At 40.4% G+C, this 22,024-nt stretch overlaps 4 protein-coding genes across 8 annotated transcripts; 2 read left to right on the top strand and 2 right to left on the bottom strand.

Annotated features, from left to right (window-relative positions):
• Positions 1-107: 107 nt before the first annotated feature.
• hspbp1 (HSPA (heat shock 70kDa) binding protein, cytoplasmic cochaperone 1) lies at positions 108-4,325 on the top strand. Of its 2 annotated transcripts, none has more exons than XM_034212912.1 (8): positions 108-406; positions 785-911; positions 1,229-1,442; positions 1,571-1,795; positions 2,405-2,560; positions 3,042-3,138; positions 3,220-3,331; positions 3,804-4,325. In XM_034212912.1, exons 2-8 carry the CDS (start codon positions 792-794, stop codon positions 3,882-3,884), a joined length of 1,005 nt encoding a protein of 334 aa, XP_034068803.1. In that variant the 5' UTR covers positions 108-406; positions 785-791; the 3' UTR covers positions 3,885-4,325. The 2 variants fall into 2 exon arrangements, with proteins under 2 accessions (XP_034068803.1, XP_034068802.1); XM_034212911.1 differs by having other exon boundaries at positions 108-446.
• Positions 4,326-4,333: 8 nt separating this feature from the next.
• tmem86b (transmembrane protein 86B) lies at positions 4,334-7,472 on the bottom strand. Its single transcript, XM_034212917.1, has 4 exons — positions 7,347-7,472; positions 6,467-6,653; positions 6,083-6,326; positions 4,334-5,229 (listed from the first exon to the last, which is right to left on the bottom strand). The coding sequence occupies exons 2-4, from the start codon at positions 6,515-6,517 to the stop codon at positions 4,772-4,774; spliced, it is 753 nt and encodes a 250-aa protein (XP_034068808.1). The 5' UTR covers positions 6,518-6,653; positions 7,347-7,472; the 3' UTR covers positions 4,334-4,771.
• A 129-nt stretch (positions 7,473-7,601) lies between these two features.
• On the top strand, positions 7,602-10,593 carry aspdh (aspartate dehydrogenase domain containing). 3 transcript variants are annotated; one of them, XM_034212913.1, is made up of 8 exons: positions 7,602-7,668; positions 7,769-7,837; positions 7,930-8,074; positions 8,221-8,305; positions 8,460-8,609; positions 8,692-8,915; positions 8,998-9,137; positions 10,044-10,593. In XM_034212913.1, exons 2-8 carry the CDS (start codon positions 7,783-7,785, stop codon positions 10,079-10,081), a joined length of 837 nt encoding a protein of 278 aa, XP_034068804.1. In that variant the 5' UTR covers positions 7,602-7,668; positions 7,769-7,782; the 3' UTR covers positions 10,082-10,593. The 3 variants fall into 3 exon arrangements, with proteins under 3 accessions (XP_034068804.1, XP_034068806.1, XP_034068807.1); XM_034212915.1 differs by having other exon boundaries at positions 7,606-7,668; positions 7,775-7,837; XM_034212916.1 differs by having other exon boundaries at positions 7,615-7,668; positions 7,778-7,837.
• gys1 (glycogen synthase 1 (muscle)) lies at positions 10,237-20,900 on the bottom strand. 2 transcript variants are annotated; one of them, XM_034212910.1, is made up of 16 exons: positions 20,692-20,900; positions 18,512-18,630; positions 17,987-18,168; positions 16,502-16,693; positions 15,704-15,889; positions 15,426-15,570; positions 15,120-15,237; positions 14,798-14,918; positions 14,583-14,689; positions 14,393-14,452; positions 13,695-13,887; positions 13,395-13,521; positions 12,076-12,171; positions 11,809-11,972; positions 11,644-11,724; positions 10,237-11,554 (listed from the first exon to the last, which is right to left on the bottom strand). In XM_034212910.1, the coding sequence occupies exons 2-16, from the start codon at positions 18,627-18,629 to the stop codon at positions 11,315-11,317; spliced, it is 2,130 nt and encodes a 709-aa protein (XP_034068801.1). In that variant the 5' UTR covers position 18,630; positions 20,692-20,900; the 3' UTR covers positions 10,237-11,314. The 2 variants fall into 2 exon arrangements, with proteins under 2 accessions (XP_034068801.1, XP_034068800.1); XM_034212909.1 differs by lacking the exon at positions 20,692-20,900 and adding an exon at positions 20,307-20,607.
• Positions 20,901-22,024: the final 1,124 nt, after the last annotated feature.

Raw genomic sequence — 22,024 nt, 5'->3', positions numbered from 1 at the left:
CAGCTGGGGTTTTGACAGAAACGTTTCTGGGTAATCTGAGTGGAGGTACTCCTCTCTTGGACTGATACTCTTTGAACGTCTTGCGTATTAACGTCACATATTTACCGTAAACACGGAAATATAGTGGAGTTTGGTATTCTGCCTCTCAAAAACAGCTTGAATTAAGCTTCATTTACGAAAAATGTAATTCTGAATGAATGACTTTTTTTTACAAATCGTAAAGACTTAAATGACTTTGGGCTGAAGAAAGTAGTTCGGCTAAAAAAGAACACAATTCAGCTTGCCCATTTGGTACACATTTTACAGTACAGCATGGCAGCCTCCTTACACTCGTGTTAGCTAGAATGTTCTGGCGCATTCGTATTACTGTGTTTAAAGGGGAGTCATCTTCTTTCTAAAACACCCCGTGAGTACATCCAACACGGTTTTAAAGGACGTTTGTAAAGGTAAAGTGTGTTAAGTTTAAGGCTTATGTATGGATGTAGTTTATAAAGCTAGTTGTGTAAAGCTCAACAACAGTGACTGCCCTCAATGTTAGCATCTTGAGAGTTAAATGGGTTTGCTCTATGTTTGGGCTTCTGTTCTGTACGTCATTTCTGAATCGAGTTGTGGCTGATATTATGATAGTATGGACGCAGATTTTTGTTTTGTTTGTACAGTAAATTCGTTTTTTATAGGGAAATGTAATATTCACAAAAAGAGATGGACTTACTCCAAAACACTATATGTTCTTGAATACATAAAGAAAAGAAAAAATATAAATATTTAATGTTTTTCTCCTCAGCTCCATAATGGCAGAAAACAGACAGCCAAAAAGATATCCCCAGAACCTAGGGGGGGTTTTGCAGCTGGCTGTGGATGCTGGTTCAGCTGCAGAGGGACCTTCTCCTATTGAGCCCATGTCAGAGGAGGTAAAGGCCTCTTACTATATGATGTTTGTGTTAACTATATATTTAAACCTTGAGAAGGGTTTGAACAGAAACCCTTACACCCCAACACCTTGCTAAGTCCAAGGTCAGACTTTCTAATTGGGTCAATTGTATTTAATTACCATAATTGTACCATACATATATTCACAAGGAGCAGCAAACACTGACTTTCAACCCCTTTAACCTTACACTTGAGTTTTTAATAGAATAAGGAAGGGAGAAAAACAATAACAACAAAGAAGAAGATGCATCAAAGAAAACTCAGAAACATTTTTGTACTTCTGTCTTTCTTTTTCCAGAGGAAACTGTGGCTGAAAGGTGCGCTCGCAGAAGTCTGCAAAGGACAGATGGATGAAGTGGAGCAAATTAAGAAGTGCTTGGAAGTCTTAAAACACGAGCGAGATGCTGAGAATGAGAGAGGAGAGGAGGAACGGGGCGAAGAAGATGAAGATGAGCGGGAATCAATCTTTGATATACTGTCAGAGTTGTGTGAGAATTTGGACAATGCTCGAGGTTTGTAATTAACACCATTAGAGTTTACATTTTCTTTAGATCAGATGTTGCAGCTACAAAGAAGTTATGAATGAAATACTATTGGTGTGCTCTATCCTGACTGTGTGTCTTCTTCCTGTTCTTCACAGACCTAATGACTCTTGGTGGACTGGATTTGAGCATCTCCCAGTATCTGTGTCATTCCCGAAGTGGACTGAGGTGGCGCGCTGCCCATCTCATCGCTTCCTGTGCCCAGAACATGCCGCAGGTGCAGATCCACTTGTTCAAACTCGGGGCGCTGCCGAAGCTGCTGCAGCTGACGGACTCAGACCCCAACCCCACCGTCAGAGTGAAGGCCCTTTACGCTGTGTCGTGTGAGTATCTAAGACAGAGAGGAGAATCCACTACAAGGCAGTTCATTCTCAAAACTGACTACTTAAAACTGGGAAATTATAAATTATAAAAAAGTTTAATTACAAGCCTTAATTGTGTTTCTGACAGAATTGAAAGATTAAAGCGATAAGTCTAGATTGTAATCGCTTGACTTTTAGGATACTTTAAATCAGCAAAGTATTGGGAACGTTGGGAAAATGCTTCATTTTATGTTAATTTTCATGTTTTTAAGGTTAGGAGTTATCTTAGTGATAGAAGTAATTAGTTACTACTAATCTGGTGTTACATTTACAAAATGATTGGTCTAAACCAAAAATCTTTTATTGGTTTAATAAAAATGTCTTTCTGGCATCCCACACTATCTTAGCTTTAAATGATCATTATCAAAAATAAAATATAATATCCAAAGCTTATTAAATAAACAATGAATACAGAAATGAAAAAAACTGTTACTTAATTTCGGCTTCATGAGGTTTCCTGTTTTTGTTACCTTGGAGGGCCTTGAATTTGAACACTAAAAAGCCGTACAAACCTTGAGGAAACAGTGCCCCTCACAACAACATTTTAACTGTATCCTGTTGGGACTTTAGGTCTGGTTCGAGAACAGGAGGAAGGACTGAAGGAGTTCTTGTCCAACGATGGTTACTCTGTGCTGATGCGAGGGATGCAGTCGGACAACGAGAAGCTCAGGACCAAGTCGGCATTTCTTCTGCTCAACCTGCTGATGGCTGAACCCGAACAGAAAGGTACAGAGAAGAGAGGCATGGGGACAGAATGGAGTCAAAATAAAACAAAGATCTTAAGGGGGAGATAGCGCTACAACAGTTTATGCCACATATAAGTAATGAATATCATCTGATGACTGTGAACCTGAATATTTATTCTAGTCATAAATCTGTAATAAGATTTTTGTTTAGGCTCCTATTCAAATATTTAAAGACGTATAAGAGCTTAGAACATTATGATAAAATATTTGATGGCTATCCCCAAGCTCTATTATGTTATATGTTCGGTTGAGTACCTTTTTTACCAAGATTTGGTATTAAATGTAATACTTTTGACCACTCAGGATTTGATAAACATGAACAAAAATCCCTCAAACCATTTCATCATGACCTTGATGAACCACATGTAAAAAACCTATGCAGTGTGACAAGCATTATAGCGCTGACTCTGTAAAGTAGTTTCTTTTAACTTTGGTCTGTCTATCTGTTTTCCTTCCTACAGACACAGTTGTCTCCATGGGAATGGTTCAGCAGCTGGTATCTGTTCTCCGCACACCTCACTCACCTGTCCATGAACACGTGCTCGGTGCCCTCTGCTGGTAAGAAACACTCTACCTTACTTCCTCACACTTTGACATTTATGCTTCACATTATTAACATACCCTCTGGTGTCTGTGTAGTCTGGTGGAAGAGTGTCCGAAGGGCCTCAAAGACTGCAGTACTCCTGCTCTGGGTCTGGAGGAGTTACTCAAACAGCGATTCAAGGAGCTCAAAGGAAAAGAAGAGAGTGAGGTAATATATCTGTCGTTGAGCCTAATTGAAAAATATATTTAAACTGAAACCATGTAGGAAGCTGAGCTAAAACAATGTCTTTACTTTTTATTTCATAAGAAAGGAGACATGGTTATAAGACAGTTGTTTTTTCTCATGTACAGAATTACTAATGCATGGCTGCATAATCTAGTGTTGAGGAAAAATGTCTGGTGCCTTGCTCAAGGGCACCACGGCAGGGCCCAGGAGGTGAACTGGGACCTCTCCAAGTAGCAGTCCACACTCCATACTTTAAGTCTGTTCGGGGACTTGAACCGGCGACCCTACAGCTCACAGTCCAAGCCCCTACTGACTGAGCCACTGCCGGACTATTACATTTATATATGTGAATAGGGAATTTTAGGACAATAAGGACAGAAATCTATATTGTATAAATTGGCTTAATAATTCTCCATGAACCAGTTTTTAAAGTCACTTTTTTTGTTTCTAACAGGAAGAACTTGAGTTCTGTGAGCGTTTGAGAGGCTTGTGTTTCCACGGGCCGCAGGCAGATGACAATGGGATGGATCGCTGAAGTCTAAATAACCTCACCGGTTTTTGATATCAGTGTCCAAAGATGTAACCGAACATTTATGATCGTGGCTTGTGGATGTTCAGTAACATCTTTGTCTTTTACCACAGATGTTGTCCATATTTTTGCATGTCACACAAAGGCTGGATTTTACTGTGTAAATAAGTGAAATGTATAGAAAATACCTTTTCGAGTCAGCTGTTCTTTTAGTCCAGTGTTTTCAGTTCTTCATATCCTAATTGTAATACCTAACAAAATGTCATTCACCATCACATGTAATAGGAAGTATTTTATGTTTGATGTGTTAATCAATCCCAAAGTGAGTTTAGTAACATGTGTAACTCATTTAATTGTTGTAAGTTAGGTTTGTTTGACGTCTTGCAGTTAAAGTGTTTCATGTCACAGTAGTTGATTGTCTCTTAAAACCTGACTCAGAATTATGAACATCATTGTCAACTTTTTTTTCACCATATTTATTTATTTATTATTTACAAAAGCCATTTGTGTATTTATACATATAATGGTTAGCTCACATTTGCCACCACAGGCACAACTTACACAAACACATGGATGTCACACAAAATTCAAATATTTTGGCACAAATAAGAGAATACAGATATTATTCTAAACTGATGTATGTGCAGTTTCTTTTTTAGTTTTGATTGTAAACTGTGGTATTTAAATATCTTGCTGTTTAATAACTTGTTTGAAATTAGCCAGTAGCCATCAAGTGTTGGGAAAAAAGGAGAACTGTCTTTCTAGTTTCCTCTTTTCCTGTACTTAATGTGTTGAAATTAAACACTAATAAGATGAAGTTTGTATAGGTAGTTGTAGTATTCATGAGGCTGATGGAGATACTCCAGACTCTAGGGATGCCTCATGGATGCTGTTTAGGACCTCTTCCATTTTGAAAAGTCATCCTTGTTCTCCACTGCCTTTATATCGCCCACAGCTATTAGTAACTGTGCAGAATAATACGTCACCATGACAAGAGCATTACCGTACTCCATTGGCGGTGTCGCCTTGAAAATCTGCAGAGCCAGCGACAGGTCGGACACCATGAAGGACAAACTCCCCAACAGGGTTGCTGTGTGGCGGGATCTGATGGCTAATGCCCCCATTACAGCAATCAAAACAACATAGATCCCCACAGCTGGAACCAGTAGCTCTGGGTCTGGCGCTGTCTGCAGGAATGGAAATATGTAGATGTAAAAACCTCCTCCTATCATAAAAAGGATAAGATACAGAAAACGAAAACAGACGGAAGAGGAAGCGGAATATGCTGAATAATTGCTGGAGAGGAAGGTGAATGAGTAGAGCAGGTGAGCCGCAGCAAACGCTCCCATTCCTGCAACAGATAAGTGAGATGCTTAGGACAAACAATGCATTAATGACATAAAGTAAACAAATACTTGCAAAATCCATTAGGATTATTTACATATATAGACATTGCACATACATTATATATTCTCTTTTAGGCCTAGCACAGATTTAACCATTGACCGGATGGGCTGCAATTTACAATTATTTTCATTACTAATTAATTGTTTGGTCTATAAAATGTCACAAAATTGTGAGAAAATGTCTATCCAAGTACCCAATGTTTAAGGTGATGTTTTAAAATGTCTTGTTTTGTCAGTTCAAAGCCCAAAGCACTATATACTTATACTTTTAATCCACTACATTTTGGAAGCCAATTTTGTATAAAGCAAGTTTTTCAATAATTTCAAGTAAAAAGTTTTTTACTTGACTGAAATTATTGAAAAACTTGCTTTATATGTTCAGATGATATACAACATATAAATCAACTGATACACAACATATTATAATATAATTATAGGTTAATCCAGCACCAGTTAAGAAAGCAATTACAAATGTCTCCACCTTTCCCAGCTGTGATGAACACAACACAATCCACACATTTAATATATATGATTGAACTACTTTTTGGTACTTTAAGTATATTTTGATGCCAAGGCTTTCTACTTTTACTAAAATGGGCCATATTATGCTCATCCGCCCCTTAGCTTATCACCTACATTGTGTTGGAGTGCTAGCCAATAGGGAGGGCTGCGTTACAGAAGGAATCCAATGGAGGCGTTTCAGACAATTTGATATTGTTACTTTTACCTAAGTACATCTGAGTACTTCTTCCACCACTGTTTATTTAAAATCTTTAAAATACCCCAACAAACTCTTACCGTGCAGAAAATGCTCAGGCCACACCAGGCACCAGTCCCCCACAGCAGAGCAGACCAGTCCTCCCACCACACCCAGCACACTCTGACCTCCGTTCCAGCTCAGCACGGCTGCCGCCAGCAGCAGAGCGGGGGCCGTTTTGACGGCTGCAGACATGATGGATCCCGGGGAGTCAGGAGTCCAAAGGTAGAAGTACAAAGCTGTGGACAAAAAGAAAGGCAGGAGAGAGACAAAGAGAGCACAAGACTGACAGAGAAAGAAAGAAACAAACAAGGAGATAGGTCACAATATGAATTCTCAATAATTTGTTGAAATTTGACATATTTATCCATTTCACATGCAGAAAGTTGGAGCTGTAAATGGGAGTAAATTATTTGTAGGTATACCGTGTATCTCTTCTGCCGCCTGTCGTAGGCATGAGTGTCAAGGATGTCCATCGTCTCACAGTCAGTCGGTCTCAGTTGGATGAACCTGTCTTCTTTTTTCTTTACTGTCTTTGTTACAGACACATAAATCCAGATGTTCTCGTCTTGTTCCCTCCAGTGTGGAATCTCTGCTGCTTCTCTCAGTCTGCTGGAATTTCACACGAATGAACTTTGTCCCGACCTTTGCTGTCTGATTGTACGCTGATAATCAATGTTCTGCCTGTTTCACTTCTCATGGACAAACTGCTGACCTTTAATATCTTCGGCTGGGATATATTGATGACATCGACATAAAAGGGGCAAAGTTGAATTAGTAGTAAACTCATATAATAAAGGTCGTTCTCTATCTTTGACTTCTCATGATTGTTGGCATGGACACATTATTGTTGGAGAAAGGCCCAGAAAAAGGACCTTCTTTAGTAGTTGAATTATATTTCTAAACCTAATGAAAAATGAACTATTCATCTCTGCAACAACTATAACTAGAAAGCTAAAAAGTTGACTGTGGTATGTATTTGTGAATAAATAATAATCTGATCAAAGAAAAGTATTTCACAGTGCATTGTTTAAATTAACCACAGTGCTGGAAAAAGTATTCAGATTATTTACTTTAGTAAAAGTACTAATAGCACACTGTAAAATACAAGTAAAAGAAATGCATCGAGAGTGGTTGCATGGTTGGTATGATATTGAAAATGTAATTAAAGTATTAAGAGTAAAATAACACATTGCAGGAAAAATTCAAAAGATATTTAAAAATATTCAAAAGCAAAAGCAACACATCTTCACATGGAGAAGCGGGAACTGTGAAATGTCTTACGTCTAAATCAGAATCACTCACTGTCAATGGTAAATACATCCGTAAAAATAAATAGGAGTTAAAAGTATTTTAAAAATCATGTAAATCAAGATTTGATTTCTGCCTCATCCGTCACACAGTGTTTAATTCTCTGATACACTTTACAGAGAGATCCTGGATGCATCTGGAGTTGAACATGTGAAAGAGGAGCTCAGTGATAATACCCCACATGGGAGAACTAACAATGATTAACTATGGCCTCGCTCAGTCAAACTTTGCACTGTGCTTACCCACAATTCCTGGAGTTGTTGGTTGTCCTTCACGTTGGGAGAAACACAACTCTGCAGGGCTGTGGTATTATCTGGTGAGTACAGCGATACATAGAAAGTAGTATACTTGTCAAGATAGGGAGTAAGGTCAAAAACAGACATGTTGGTGTGTTGGTGAAGGATTTTAACTTTTAGTTTCAGCAGAGGACATGGCAACCAGTTCTCCCTCCCAAAGGATCGGAGTTGTAGGATACGGACATCTAGGTGTGAACTCCCCCTCTCAATCTCATACATCTTTATGAGTCTTTTGCTCAGTTATATTCATGCCTTTCAATATTGTATCATGTGTTCTTCAGGGCAGTACCTGGTGGAGAGGATCCTTAAAGATGGAGCTCCTCTCGGTCTCACGCTGGCTTTTGTTTGGAACAGGAATTCTGACAAGCTCAAAGGCTTAGTTCCTGATGAACTCATACTCGGTGACCTATCATCCTTTGCAGACAGGTGCGAACACACACAAAATGGATATGAAACCAAACACAGAACACCACTTTTAATGTGTTTGTATGATCTCTTTGCTAGCAGAAGAAATCCAACTAATACCCTATGATATGTTTTGAAAATACTTATTGAAAATGTGTGTTTTACAGGCGATGTGATGTGATTGTAGAGGTGTGCCATCCTCAGATAGTGAAGGATTTTGGGATTCAGTTCCTGGCTCAGTCTCATTTGTTGGTAAGATTGTTCTGTTCGTGTGGGAGATGTGATAGTTGCAAAAGCATTTTCAGATTTACAGACCATTTTTGGAAGCTAATTTTACACACTTTCTCACACAAGTTTGAACAATTAATCACATCCTCTTTTGTACATGTATTTCTCCTTCTCTCAGGTGGGCTCTCCCTCTGCCCTCTCAGATCCTGATCTCAACCAGAAGCTGCGTCAGGCGGCTCAGCTGCATGGTAGGACACTTTACGTCCCTAGTGGTGCCTTATGGGGAGGCCAGGACATCCAGAGGCTGAATGACAGTGGAGGTTTGAAGGTAACACAGGTGTGGAGTTTGTGGTGCAAGGAGATGTAGGCTTGTTCTGACAAAACAATTTGTCCTCCTAACTTGTTTTCAGGCTTTGTTCATAAGAATGTCCAAGCATCCATCCTGCTTCCGGCTGACAGGAGACGTCCTCTCTGATTGGACGGAGGGAGAGGGAAGGCGTGTCTTGTTCAGAGGCTCAGTGGCAGAGTTGTGCCCACTTGCTCCAAACAATGTAAACACCATGGCAGCGGCAGCAGTGGCAGCAGGGACACTCGGCTTTACTGGGGTTCAGGGAGAGATAGTGTCCGACACAGCGTACGTCTTTTCTACATTTACCTGATGCAGACTATTATATCTTGAGCTCTACTTGACTTGTCAGGCCTCTTCCTACCTCCAGGTTAAGTGACTTCCATGTGGTGGAGGTGGAGGTGACTGGGCCAGCTGGTTTCTCAGTGCACACAGTGAGGAGGAACCCAGCCAAACTGGGAGCTGTAACCGGCAGCGCAACATACAACTCCTTCTGGAATAGTTTACTAGGTGAGTCCAACATGGTCTGATCCTTTACTTCAGTGGAAATACAAATCTAAAAACACAGTGACATTTTTTGTAATAGATATTGATAATAGTAATGAATTAATCCATCACTATACTGATGTACCTACAGTATATGAAGATGGACACGTTTTACTGATATACTTTATATTATGTCGGTACATTAGTCCAGAGGTTCCAACCAGGAAAACCTGTTACAAAAGACTCACATGTAAAACTTGTACATTTGGCTTTTCAAATAAATAGTACTTGACTTGACTCAACATAAATAAAAGCAAGAAAAGAGCTGTTCAATGTACATGTAAAGAAAGAAGTTCTGCTACCAAAATTGCAAACATTTTCTCTTACAAAGAAATCAACTTCAAGCAACAAAACTACTTTTTGGAAGGGGTGACAAGCACAAAGTGTTTGATCTTCAACAAAATATTTCATAAATGTATGAGATCCAACAATTAACTACAGCTGTCTGTTAAAGGAATCCGTGAAGTAAAAAGAACAATATTTCAGGGGTAGTTTAATGAAACCACTATGTCTCCTGTTTAAGTCTGGCCTGAGGCTTCTTAAAAATAAAAATCTCCCACTCCTTAATTTCCTGATGTTTTTCTACTATATGTGATACAGAGGCATCTAATGCTGAATAACAAACCTTAGCAATGTACAGCAGTTCCCTCTGAAATACCGTATACTACAAGTATAAAGCTGCATTAAATGCAAAACAAGTACCTTAAAGCTGTACTTGAGTAAATGTACTTTCTCTGAATACTGTTGAAAACAATGCCATAAAATAACTTTAGGTCATAAGTACAGAAAATATCCTGAGTTTGTGTGTGTGCAAGTAATGTGAGTAGTGATCAATCCTATTTTTAACCCTTATGATTTGTTCTCTTACAGTTTGCAAGGGTCACGGTGGCCGAATCTACTTGTGCTGAAGCAGAGGAGAGCTCGACATCCCCACAGCAAGAAGATCCAGATGAATCAGCGGAGTCACTGGATCAATATGTTACTGAGAATTCAAAACCCACAGACCCTCATAATTTGTGTTCCAATACACTACATGCATACAAGAAAAGAAGAGCCAGTGATCTTTTGTAAAACACTAACAGGTATATGTTTATTTCAACTTTATTATTAGTTCATCTGGTGCAAGATTTTAACAAATGATAAAGCTCTTACGTTATGTACGGAGTGTGAGCCTGGTAAAACCTTAGTCTTCCTTCTTCCATTGAAGACACAATTCTCAATATTGTTACTTTCTGTCCCTTTTTTCCTCCCCGTCTCATCTCTTTACCTTCACAAATAAATACTTTGCAAACCCCGGAGTAATCCACACAAGCACACACAAACAGATAGAGGATTGTAAGGTTGTTCATCTGTGATCGTCACTGAAAGGCTGTGATACAATATGGCGGGAAGAAAATTAAAACACACCATATCCTCAAAATGAGAAGAACATCTTTTGTTTTCTGACATTATTGGTTGCTGTGTTTGTGTGTGTGTGTGTTTTGCATTTTATTTCCATTCCAAAGCATTTGAAAGATAGATGCTACACTGTGCTGTCCACTGAATCCTCACTGACACCGTCTTTACAAGAGAGATTCTTTAACCAGGAAAATAGCTTTGATTTTGTACAGATGATAATTTGGTTGCAAGGAGGATCAGGATATTTTCCTCACTCTAAACCATTATTAAATCAAGTATAAAAAACCCTACTTCGGCTCAAAATAGTTATCCTTTCAATGTTTCTTGACCTACAGTATGTTATCCAGTGTTAGTACACTATAAAATCCAGCAATCCTGATTAGTTTCCTTCAGGATTCGTCGTTTAGCCCTTTCTAGCTGCTGCACATACTTCCACAAAACTAACCGATGGTTACACTGCTGGTGGTGACACGCTGCTGGTGTGACTGAAGCAATACCAAAAACATACCAAACGAACATATATTTGTCTAAAATCTCTGAGGTACGAACCGGTTGGGACAGTGATGCTATTTTCCATCAACAAGTCGATATTAAATATAACACTCGCATTCACACGACTGCACACATTTATGAAATACATGAGGACTTCAATGATTGCAACAAGGAAGTTTCACCAGTGGAAATGTGCATGTATTTGTGTGAGCATGTATGCGTGTGTATGTATAAGTGTGTGTTTGTGTGTCTCAGTTTTCATCATCGTCACCATTGCCGTTTCCATTGGCCCCCAGGGGAGAGGTTTTGTTTTTTAACGGCAGGGCGTAGGGCTGGCGGATGTTCTTGCGATCCTTTTCTGCCTCCACATCTTCGTCGTAGCGCTCCTCTTCATCGTTGTCCTCCACCTCGCTGTGGTGGGGGGAGGAGTGGCGGGACAGAGATGGAGACGGAGGCACAGAGGCGGGTCGCGGGTAACTGAAACCTGAGGTCTGAGGACGAGAACCAAAAGGCTTCAGAATCACAATCAGTGGGTGGAGTGTGAAGATTTCACCTTGAATTCATACATCACATGACTTACGGAGGTGGGCTCAGTAGGTTCATACATGTAGGTGTCAGGGAACGCTTTAGCTAGGGCCATGTGACGGGCAGATATGTAATACTGGAGCAGGAAACAAGAAAACACATTAATTCATCTTGAAGTTATCGCACAGACAAAATGAGTCCTTGGGGTTTGTTTTCTCACCCTGCCGAGATATTTCCAGTCCAGGAGTTCACTCAGGCGCTCGGTGCGGTTCCTCTGGATGATCCGCTGGCGTCTGCTCTGCTTGCAGAACTGAAACAGGAAGGACGTGAGCTGGTTACACGACTCGTCGACCCCCCGATACCGCCGGTCCAGGATGTAAATACCTGCAGAAAGAAACAGCATGATGTGGAAAACAATGTGTTATCCCATGGTTTCTTTTTAAAAAGACACACTTTGATTATGTAACAGATTGAATATGAAACGCACCATATGCTGAGGGGTCTGCTATGTGCTCCTCCATGAAGCAGCCGAAGCCTGACAGGTTGGTGGAGATTGATGGGATTCCCATCACCGTGCACTCGGCTGAAGGTGACAGAAACAGTAATGCCCATATTAGCATGTTTATTGTTTACAAGTCTTATTTTATTGGAGATTTTTGACCAAATAATGATAACAGGCATTCAATATAATACAAAATAACAACCTGTTATAAATACATGTCTGGACAACATTAAAACTAATTATCTGCTATGCTGTTATCTTGGATAAGGACATATACATATAATTGGATAAGGAGATATATAGCTTTATAAACAAGGAAAAACAAATAAAGAACAACTTTAACCTTAATATAAAAAAATAATTCCTTAAATTGTTTACAGAATAAACTAAATACAAAAAGAAAAACGGTGTGCCATACGGAAGAGGATTAGGGCCACATAAAAAAATTTTTTGTGAGGATTTGAAAAAAAAAATGTTTTTTTTTTGTTCTGAGAAAAAAGTCAGAATTCTGAGATTAAAGTCAGAATTCTGACTTTTTCTCAGAACAAAAAAAAAACATTTTATTTGGGAGAAAAAAGTCAGAAATACCGGTAACTGTAGAACCAGCTTCACTGCGATTTACACATTGCAGATGGTTGTAAAATGACTTATTATGGTTTCCTCTTGGACCCCTCTGGCGCGCAGAAATGCACTCACGTCCTCCATTGTTGCCTACTGCAATGTGTAAATCGCAGTGAAGCTGGTTCTACAGTTACCGGTATTTCTGAGAAAAAAGTCAGAATTCTGAGATTAAAGTCAGAATTCTGAGATTAAAGTCAGAATTCTGAGATTAAAGTCAGAATTCTGACTTTTTTCTCCCAAAAAAAAAAATGTTTTTTTGTTCTGAGATTAAAGTCAGAATTCTGAGATTAAAGTCAGAATTCTGAGATTAAAGTCAGAATTCTGACTTTTTTTCTCCCAAAACAAATTTTTTTTTTTGTTCTGAGATTAAAGTCAGAATTCTGACTTTTTTCTCAGAACAAAAATTTTTTTTTTTTTTTTCAAATCCTCACAACATTTTTTTTTATGTGGCCCTAATCCTCTTCCGTAGTGCCAAGAGTAGTAAAGCTAGTAAAGCATTAGCAAATAGCCATTTACACTCACACCTATCACATAACTATATTTACCATCACAAATTCTCACCCCCTAATGTTTGGAAGAAAATCAGATTAAGCCCCAATATTTGCTAAACCTGATTAAGATGTTAATATTATACAATAAGGCTACACCCATACATCCACATCGTCAGCATGCAGGAGGCGTACCTGGAGTGTAGCCCCAAGGCTCGTAGTAAGAGGGGAAGACGCCGAGGTGGCAGCCTCTTACAAACTCCTCATAATCCATAGGAAGAAGAGGAGAGGTGGACGAGAGGAATTCTGGATGGAAGATAATCTAAAGAAGACGTTCAGTATCAGGATTAACTAAAGCAACAACAGGATCAGTGTAGGGGGATGAAGCTTGAATCATGTGTATATACATGTGAACTTGCCTCAACCCAGGCTGAACCAAAAGCACGTTTGTGTGGCTCTTTAGGCCATTTAAGGACTTTTGATAGCTGATTTTACCTTGACACGGTCGACAGCGCTGTTGAAAAGGCCGATACGGCGCACACAGTTGAGGATGGGGTCGCTGCTGTCCTCCAGCATGTTATGAGTGCAGACTGGAGGCTGGCACTGTCTCTGAGTCGCGAAGATGGCCCGTTTCATTATAGTGAAGTCCTCTTTGTCAATGATCTTCTGCACATCGGGCAGCTGCCCACTGATAAAAACAGCTTGTTTTAGACTTGCAGGAAATGTGTTAAATGGCTACAATAGCATATTTTCTTTGAAAGAGGAAAGTACACCAGGTTGTTTCAACGATGTCTACACAAAGCTTCTGGATTTTGTTTTGTTATTAGACTTTTTTTATCAAGTTTTTTCTAAATCTTTCCACACATTTAATTTGATAATGTTATAAGGCTCAATTTACACAAGGGGGCTTGCCCCATGATGTTTGTGTTTTCAAGTAGAAAGTTCTTGTAATAATTGGCTGCGGGTACACTCTGGCTGCACTTGGCCACAACATTCTCCAACTTTTAGTTTGGTCACACCATATCACACTTAATCACAACAGCCCTGGTCGAAGCAGCCTTTGCCGCCTGAGACATTAAATGACAGCTTGCCTTCAGGCCACACTTTGTCACGCCCAAGTGTGAATTAGGCATACGAAAGGTAATTTCTCATATTAAATGTGCCACGAAGGAGCCTGAAAGTAGTCAACTTACACTAGAAGTGATTCATAAAGTTTCTTTCCAAAACGTTCCTTCACAGTCTGAGCTGTATCCCTGTTAGGGACAAACAAAAAGGAGAATACATTTAATAAGACAACAAGAAGTCAATGAGTATAGCAATTCCAATACACACTTGACACAATATCAATCACTATGTTGAATATACAGTAAGAAGAAACCTCACCAGAGCTGTTTCCTGACTGCTTGGCCCTTCAGTGTCTCAACATTAAAGTTGTTTGTCCGAGCTGGCATGATGAAGAACGCAATGACGGTCACGTCACTGTGATTGACCTGCAACAGGAAGAACATACAGGACTATGAGGTTAAACTCTCACAACTAAGATTTGAACATTTCACACACGTACGTAAACAGCTGAATACAATCACACACACACTTACCCTCAGCAGATAGTTGAGTCTGGCTAACGCTTCCAAGAAGATGTCGGCTCCTTTGTTAGAGAACTCGTACCGTCCAGCAATGAAGAGGAACAAACACTTGTCCAGGTTGAAGTCAAGGTGCCTGATGGTCAAACACAAACCAAGATCTGTCACAAGAGCTGGATTATTACAATGTTTTCTTTATCCTAATTGCCTAAAAATAACTATATTTTTTGGAGTTTGATCTTTCTCTTTCTTACACAATTATTTTAAAAAGAGCATTTAACTAGCAGGCATTGCATTCCGTTGCTCAGTTTTAAATGTGCTGTTAATGTTGTCTGACCCGTAGAAATGTCCTCTGACGAACTCCTGGATCCGATGCTTGCTCTGAGCGTGAAGGTTTTGAAACTCGTGTACAGCTGAGAACTTCTTGACGTTGAGCCCGTTGGGAGTGATAATGTCTGTGTGCGATGGAAAAAATAAGGACATTAAATGCAAAACATAAATGCAGAGAAACCAGTCAGACTTAAGTTTGCTAATAATAATGATGAAACCTTAGGTAAGAAAGTAGTGAGAAATACATCATATCCCCGTCCTGTACGACCCGTTTGTCCGACCATATTTCACACTTCAATTCACCTCCACCCACCTGGTTTCCTCATGAGCAGGTACTCTGCCTCGACGGCAGTGATCTGTGATACAGTGGTGAAGACATGTGCACAGTGAGCGGCCGACCGCTCCAAACAGTAGCGGTGGTAGATCTGTCTATCGCCAGCCTCCTTGTCCACGTTAAACTGAACGAGACACAAAAAGGAGAGAGAGTGCAATCAAGCAAACATTTGGTAGAGTATCTGTCTGATAATGCATGTTTTTCTGATTGTTATGATTTGGGGTTTGTAACAAAGGTATACACGGTTACACACGTACATCTGCAAGTTTGTTATAGAAGTCCACATTGCCAGCACACAGGTATCTTCCTAGCAGAGTGGCGTGGGTGGTGAAGATGGTGGCGACGGGCAGCTGTCTGTGTCGGCACAAAATCAGACCCAGACCTGCCAACCATTCATGGAAATGAGCAACGATGTGTGGAGGCTCCTCACTCTGGGCTGCATACTGCGATACAGGAGAAAACAGGGTTATTATGGACTATGCACATCTACACCAATATGCATTCAAACAACTTATACCTCATGGTTGCTTCAAGTATGGAAGCCCTGAGAGGGAAAAAGGGGTTTGTTGTTGTGATGTTCATTTTTCACGAAAATATGCTAAAGCACACCACTACCCGATGTTTGAAAATAGACTAAAAACATCCGTTCTTAAATTCTTTGTACACTCTAAATACAGTACTGTTAATGTGGGTTAGCAAGTAGAGTGCATGAAGAAATTCAAACTCACCTAGAAGAAAACATTCATGCTTTTAGTGCTACAATTTGGAGTGTTGCACTTCAGCCTCTTGTGGCCAAAGTGAATATTACAAAAACACACAACAAAATATTTTTCAAAAATATACAAATTAAGTAAATTAGGAGGATTATCCTGCCTGTTTTTAAAGTCATAAGTAACAAATGATATAGTAGAGAAAACGATTTAGATCAGATAACTTATCCTCTCTGCACATAAACACGAAGTATATTGCCTTTCATTTTGACGTGACAAAGCTACAAAATGTTACATTCAATGTGCATAAACATTTTCTCGATTGAGAGATCTATTCCTGCTGACCTCTCCCAGAAGCCAGGCCGTCAGGAAGCCGAACAGCACAGCGTCGTTAGCCTCACGATCAAACCAAGGCACGCCGATGTCACAAAGCTCCCACAACTCGCTCTTCCAGGTGTCCAGAGACCAGGCAGAGAACGCCACATCGATCAGAACAACATAGGGACTGCCTTCAATAAGCCACCGCCCAAAGTACACCTGCAGGAAAATGGAGAAACAGGGGAAATAGAGACATTTGTATTTAAAGTTTATGCCAAACACGAATACTACGCAATCTTAGGAAAACATATTCACATAAGTAACTTATTTCTTTGGTTACATGCATTAGTGAGCACCTACTTTTACGTTCACATCATGTTTTTTTCACTAAATATAAAAGTGCTCTATTTGTAAGGCACTCATTACACTAACACATCCAACCATTCCATTCATGATTAACCTTGATGATAATTTTCAAGTACGACTAAACTGAAATGCAGTTATGATTTAATGTAGAAACACAGGACTTTAATATCTTTTACGAAACTAACTGTCTGGTGCTGGTCTGTTGTGAGATTAAAGGTTATGTGACTCAAGATAGGCTTTGTTGAAAACTCTGCACTATCTCTATAAAAAGCACTACAAGCCTTGACCCATCATTCCACAGCACTCCCCGGGTTACCGACCCCCACACACACACACACACACACACACACACACACACACACACACACACACACACACACACACACACACACAACACACACACACACACACACACACACACACACACACACACACACACACACACACACACACACACACACACACACACACACACACACACACACACACACACACACACACACTACACACACACACACACACACACACACACACACACACACACACACACACACACACACACACACACACACACACACACACACACACACAACACACACACACACACACACACACACACACACACACACACACACACACACACACACACACACACACACACACACACACACACACACCACACACACACACACACACACACACACACACACACACACACACACACACACACACACACACACACACACACACACACACACACACACACACACACACACACACACACACACACCACACACACACACACACACACACACACACACACACACACACACACACACACACACACACACACACACACACACACACACACACACCTATTTCTGGAGTGTGTGGAGTGAGCGCGAGAGAGAGACACCGATACAACCACTAACCTTTGCGAGGAAATGTCACTGGGTTAAGAGACGTGGTGAACGCCTGATCTTTATATATACAATTTATGGGTCTGAAGATGATCTCTGAAATGTTTGGTGTAATTCACATTCACATAATCCTACTATAGGTAGTAAGAATGACCTTGTCCTTCAGTGTGACGTACAGGTTTATTTCAGCAGCAGTGTTGTGTTTACGGTGCAGGTGTGGTAGTACCTTACACCCACTGGCGTTCATCTTGTCGATGGTTCTCTTCAGAACCGGGTTGGTGGGCTCGATCAGCTCCACCTGAGTGCGCACGTTGCTCTCCACGTAGGGACCCACCAGGAAATAGTTCTCCCCCCATTCCTCTGCGGTCAGACGGGCTTTGGTCTGGATGACGGTGTAGATGCCTCCAACTTTACACATGAAGCAAACGAGCCACACGTACACACACAAGTCCAGACAAAGATATCATGAGATTTAACCTTGTATAAAATACAAAGCATTAAAGATCTATTTTACAGCGTGTGTTAATAAACAAGATTAGACCAGAAAATCTGACCACAAACATAATTATTTAAAAAGTGATTTGAGAAGTTTTTTATTTAGCTGCCGCTTTATCCAAGCAGCTGGGAGGAACTAGTAAAGTGTATAAACAGTTTCATTTTTTCAGTTTTTATAAATGCAAACTGTTTATTTGCATAAAAAGTGCAGACATAAATACACACGAGCAAGGACCAACCACACAGACAGACTTGCCTTTGTTAGCGACCTCCCACGCAATTTCAAAAAGGACAGCGTCCTCCAAATCAAACTCCTCGTCCCAGTCCTCCAGTCCGGACAGGGACGTGACAGAGAGGCTGCGAGCCAGCGGCATGCTGGGTAAACATAAACACACTCAGATGAGATGGGACCACTTACATGATGGTCATTGATTTATTTTATTTACCAAGAGTCTTTAGATGTGTGAGCAATTAACACTAGAAACAAGCCTTTTACAATGAAATGTGATTTGTGCTCAAAGGATTACAGTTTTATAACTTTAACCTTGGGAGACACAAACGTTTAATTGCATGACTTTCAACCAATTGCCTGAGATGACAGTAACTGAGAGATTTTTTTAACACTGTAACCTTTTTGTGACTTACATTTCCTCACACCTGCAGATATGTCACAAGTCATTAACAGACTCCACAGTCCACATACTATTTCTCAACACTATTATGAAACACTACTGTGATGTAAACACCACTTTTCCCAATTATTTTACAATTTTCACAATCCTTCCTGGGGAAACCCTGATGATTTCAATTGTAGTCAAACATTTTTAAATATTGTTTATTTTATTTAAAAATAAATCACCCTTTGGAGTATCCTGTATGTTTCAATGTTTTTTTTTCTTTTTCTGCTCACTTTATCAGCTTTACCTTTGGCTGTTATTATAGGATCCTGTGCAAACACCCAACCCTAAAGTGGTTCACTGGGTGATAGGGATTATATGTAAATATGTTTGTGTGATTGGGTTTTTTCAGGTCAGAAGGACTACTTCACATACACACACAAAATGTATATTCATATATTGCAACAAAAGTTAAATTATCAGTCTCACTTTTAGCAGTGGAGACAATCACACGGCATAATAAGGAAAGGACTACGCTCCTGCTATAAAATGTACTAAAATACAACTTATTTTTCAGTTCTGGTGCAATCTCCTGAACACATATTGGAGTGATGTGTCAAAGAATGAAGAAAGACACAAACAAGGGCACGGATCAGGTATAAATATGATCCAGTGATTGATGACTACTATGAAATGTTGAAATCATGTCAAGTTGACACATGTGGAAAAAACTCCCCAAAACTAATAGTTGTAGTTCGATTGTGTCACAGAGGAAATGCTCTTAATCATGTTAAACAATACTATCTAAAAAGTGGCTTTAACACTGATTAGATTCACTGATTGAATTTCTGGTGAACAATGAGCTGATCTCAAATGTCTGAGTGATTGTCCTGAACTGATACTGATATCAGACAAAAGGGAGTTCAGACTCGAGATTAGAGTTTAGTTTAGACTAACAGGACACCAATCGAAATAAAAAGTGCCATCAAATCAATGACAAACATATTGCCAAATACACTTTTCACCATTTGTATGTATCCGTGTCATCAGATCATATCTTCAATATCCACTGCAGACATGTTTATTTGACTCTTTCTCCAACATCTCTATATGCAAATACATCTGAACTTCAACAGCACACACAATATAATGCACAGTGACGCTGGGGTATCCAAGTGAAGTAATGAAGTGCAAAACACGTTTTTTATAGAGGGACTTTAAACGAGCCCATGAGATCAGTTGTATAGTTTAGTCTGATATGGATGGAGACACAAACAGATAAACAAACCACTGTCCTTAAACCGAGGGTAAATACCACAGTGTAAAAGCTGAACTGTTGCTCATTGCATTTCAATGTAGGGTCTCTTTGTATGGGAACCCTTACCTGCTTAAGCCACACTTTATGGATGCTTTATAATGATCACTGACACTCACATGAACATGCATTCACTATAATTATCGTCCTCATGCCCTTGTCAAAGTCATATTTTGATTTGAACTGCTCAGTGGGCCTACAGGTCTCGGGAAAGGAAAATATTAAATTCAGGCTTTGTCCAAAAATCGTCCCAATGGAGGACGCACTGCTTCGGGCGATGACTGAAGACTAGCAGGTGAAACAACATCACTATCGACCCGACATCAGACCTTCCGACTGAATATGCATGCTGCTGTGTGTATTTCTCACGAGCTGAGGAGCGGACGTGACAAAATGCATCTCCTGGAGCAGCGGACGCGCGCAAAAGGACAGCGTCCGTGCGCGCCGCCGTCTGTTTTAGGAAGTATTCAGTAATTAAGAATAAAAACACGGATGTCTGCTCACCCTTCAGTTTTGTCCTAACTTCAGGAATATGATGAACACTTGAGCAGCTGTCGCAGTCAGTCCAAAAACATTAAAACCATCGGACAGTGAGAAAAAAGGGGGCGGTGGCTCTAGTTAAATGCCAGCGATCCACATTGGTTTGGTGCGTTTGCTGTTAGATTGAGGGACAGTTGCAGGAAGAAGGTTTTGGTTGGTGAATGCGCAAGATCAGCTGTGACATTATTCATGAGCTGCACTCCTATTGGCCTCAGTATCCTCTTTATCTCCGCCTCTGCACACGACGACACGGAAACTGGGCGTCTTCCTCAGCTGAAAGACGCCATTGGCTGAACAGAGGTTAAAGGGGGATACCGTGGTTGGTGTGAATTATCTTTCATCCATACAAAAGGGGGAGTCATGGGAAACCAGGCAACATTTTCTTTCTAATCAGGAGGGAGTAAGTTATTTATAATGTCTTCTAAGGGTCATATAGGAGCATAGTTGTGAGAATACAACGTGACTAGTGACATTAAGACACCCAACCCCTCTACATATCTCTGTGATCTATCCTGCTCTAACCCTTTACACAGGCTGCCACCTGTCTGTCAAACACAGGGGTTCCCAAAGTGGGGGTCGCCTGCCGTGTCTCGCCTTAATGAGTGAGACACACTGGAGTTGAGGGTCTGTGGAGTTTGTATGTCGATGTATGGGAAACACTGTGTTATTTGTATATTACTATCAGGGCCGTCCCTCCCCTTATGATGAATTGGAAATGGGGGACCCTGATGTAAACAAGACGAAAGTCTTTCTCTGGTCTGCATCCCCTTAACAATTGTATGTTTTGAGCTGTACTGTACTGTACCCAATATACAAGCTGTTAATAAACTTTTCAATCAATCAATCAATCAATCAAACAGGCCGATCATGCAGGCTGCATGGGGCCTCGCGCAGGGGGCCTCGACTCGGCTTGTGCGCAATTCTCCCCCCCCCCCCGGCTGACACGCAAGAGTGAGGGGTGACAAGGGGAGCACGTCTGTAACCCGACACCGTTGCAATGAATCGACATCTGACCAATCACGGCTTTGATATACGGCCACTATTGCAGGTGGAGAGATGTCGGCAAAAAGACAGTTTCAGTCCGACTCCGGCGCAAGCAAGAGGGAAAAAAAACAACATGAAGAAACTACTAGAGCAGGCATGGGCAAACTACGGCCGTTGGGCTTTTTAATCCGGCCCGCCAAATATTGGTACAAAATTGTCCAAATTATAGTAAAGACTGCATTCATCTTGCCTTTTTCTTGCAATACCCGGCATTTCAGTTGATCCCACTAGATGGCGCATTCTAGACACAATT

The sequence above is a fragment of the Gymnodraco acuticeps genome, unplaced genomic scaffold, assembly GCF_902827175.1.
Source record: "Gymnodraco acuticeps unplaced genomic scaffold, fGymAcu1.1, whole genome shotgun sequence".
Lineage (NCBI taxonomy): Eukaryota > Metazoa > Chordata > Actinopteri > Perciformes > Bathydraconidae > Gymnodraco > Gymnodraco acuticeps.
This window is presented reverse-complemented; position numbering and strand designations above follow the sequence as displayed.

Excerpts from the sequence above, each read along its gene's own strand:
- aspdh (XM_034212913.1), top strand. The coding sequence starts at position 7,783 with ATGGCAACCAGTTCTCCCTCCCAAAGGATCGGAGTTGTAGGATACGGA. Across the intron at positions 7,838-7,929 it reads TGTAGGATACGGACATCTAG|GGCAGTACCTGGTGGAGAGG; the intron begins GTGTGAACTCCC and ends TGTGTTCTTCAG. Across the intron at positions 9,138-10,043 it reads CTTCTGGAATAGTTTACTAG|TTTGCAAGGGTCACGGTGGC; the intron begins GTGAGTCCAACA and ends GTTCTCTTACAG.
- tmem86b (XM_034212917.1), bottom strand. The coding sequence starts at position 6,517 with ATGGACATCCTTGACACTCATGCCTACGACAGGCGGCAGAAGAGATAC. Across the intron at positions 6,327-6,466 it reads GGCGGCAGAAGAGATACACG|TCTTGTGCTCTCTTTGTCTC; the intron begins GTATACCTACAA and ends TTTCTCTGTCAG. Across the intron at positions 5,230-6,082 it reads GCCTGAGCATTTTCTGCACG|GAATGGGAGCGTTTGCTGCG; the intron begins GTAAGAGTTTGT and ends TATCTGTTGCAG.
- hspbp1 (XM_034212912.1), top strand. The coding sequence starts at position 792 with ATGGCAGAAAACAGACAGCCAAAAAGATATCCCCAGAACCTAGGGGGG. Across the intron at positions 3,139-3,219 it reads GTGCTCGGTGCCCTCTGCTG|TCTGGTGGAAGAGTGTCCGA; the intron begins GTAAGAAACACT and ends GTGTCTGTGTAG. Across the intron at positions 3,332-3,803 it reads AAGGAAAAGAAGAGAGTGAG|GAAGAACTTGAGTTCTGTGA; the intron begins GTAATATATCTG and ends TGTTTCTAACAG.
- gys1 (XM_034212909.1), bottom strand. Across the intron at positions 15,571-15,703 it reads TCTATAACAAACTTGCAGAT|TTTAACGTGGACAAGGAGGC; the intron begins GTACGTGTGTAA and ends TGTCTCGTTCAG. Across the intron at positions 14,690-14,797 it reads GACTCAACTATCTGCTGAGG|GTCAATCACAGTGACGTGAC; the intron begins GTAAGTGTGTGT and ends TTCCTGTTGCAG.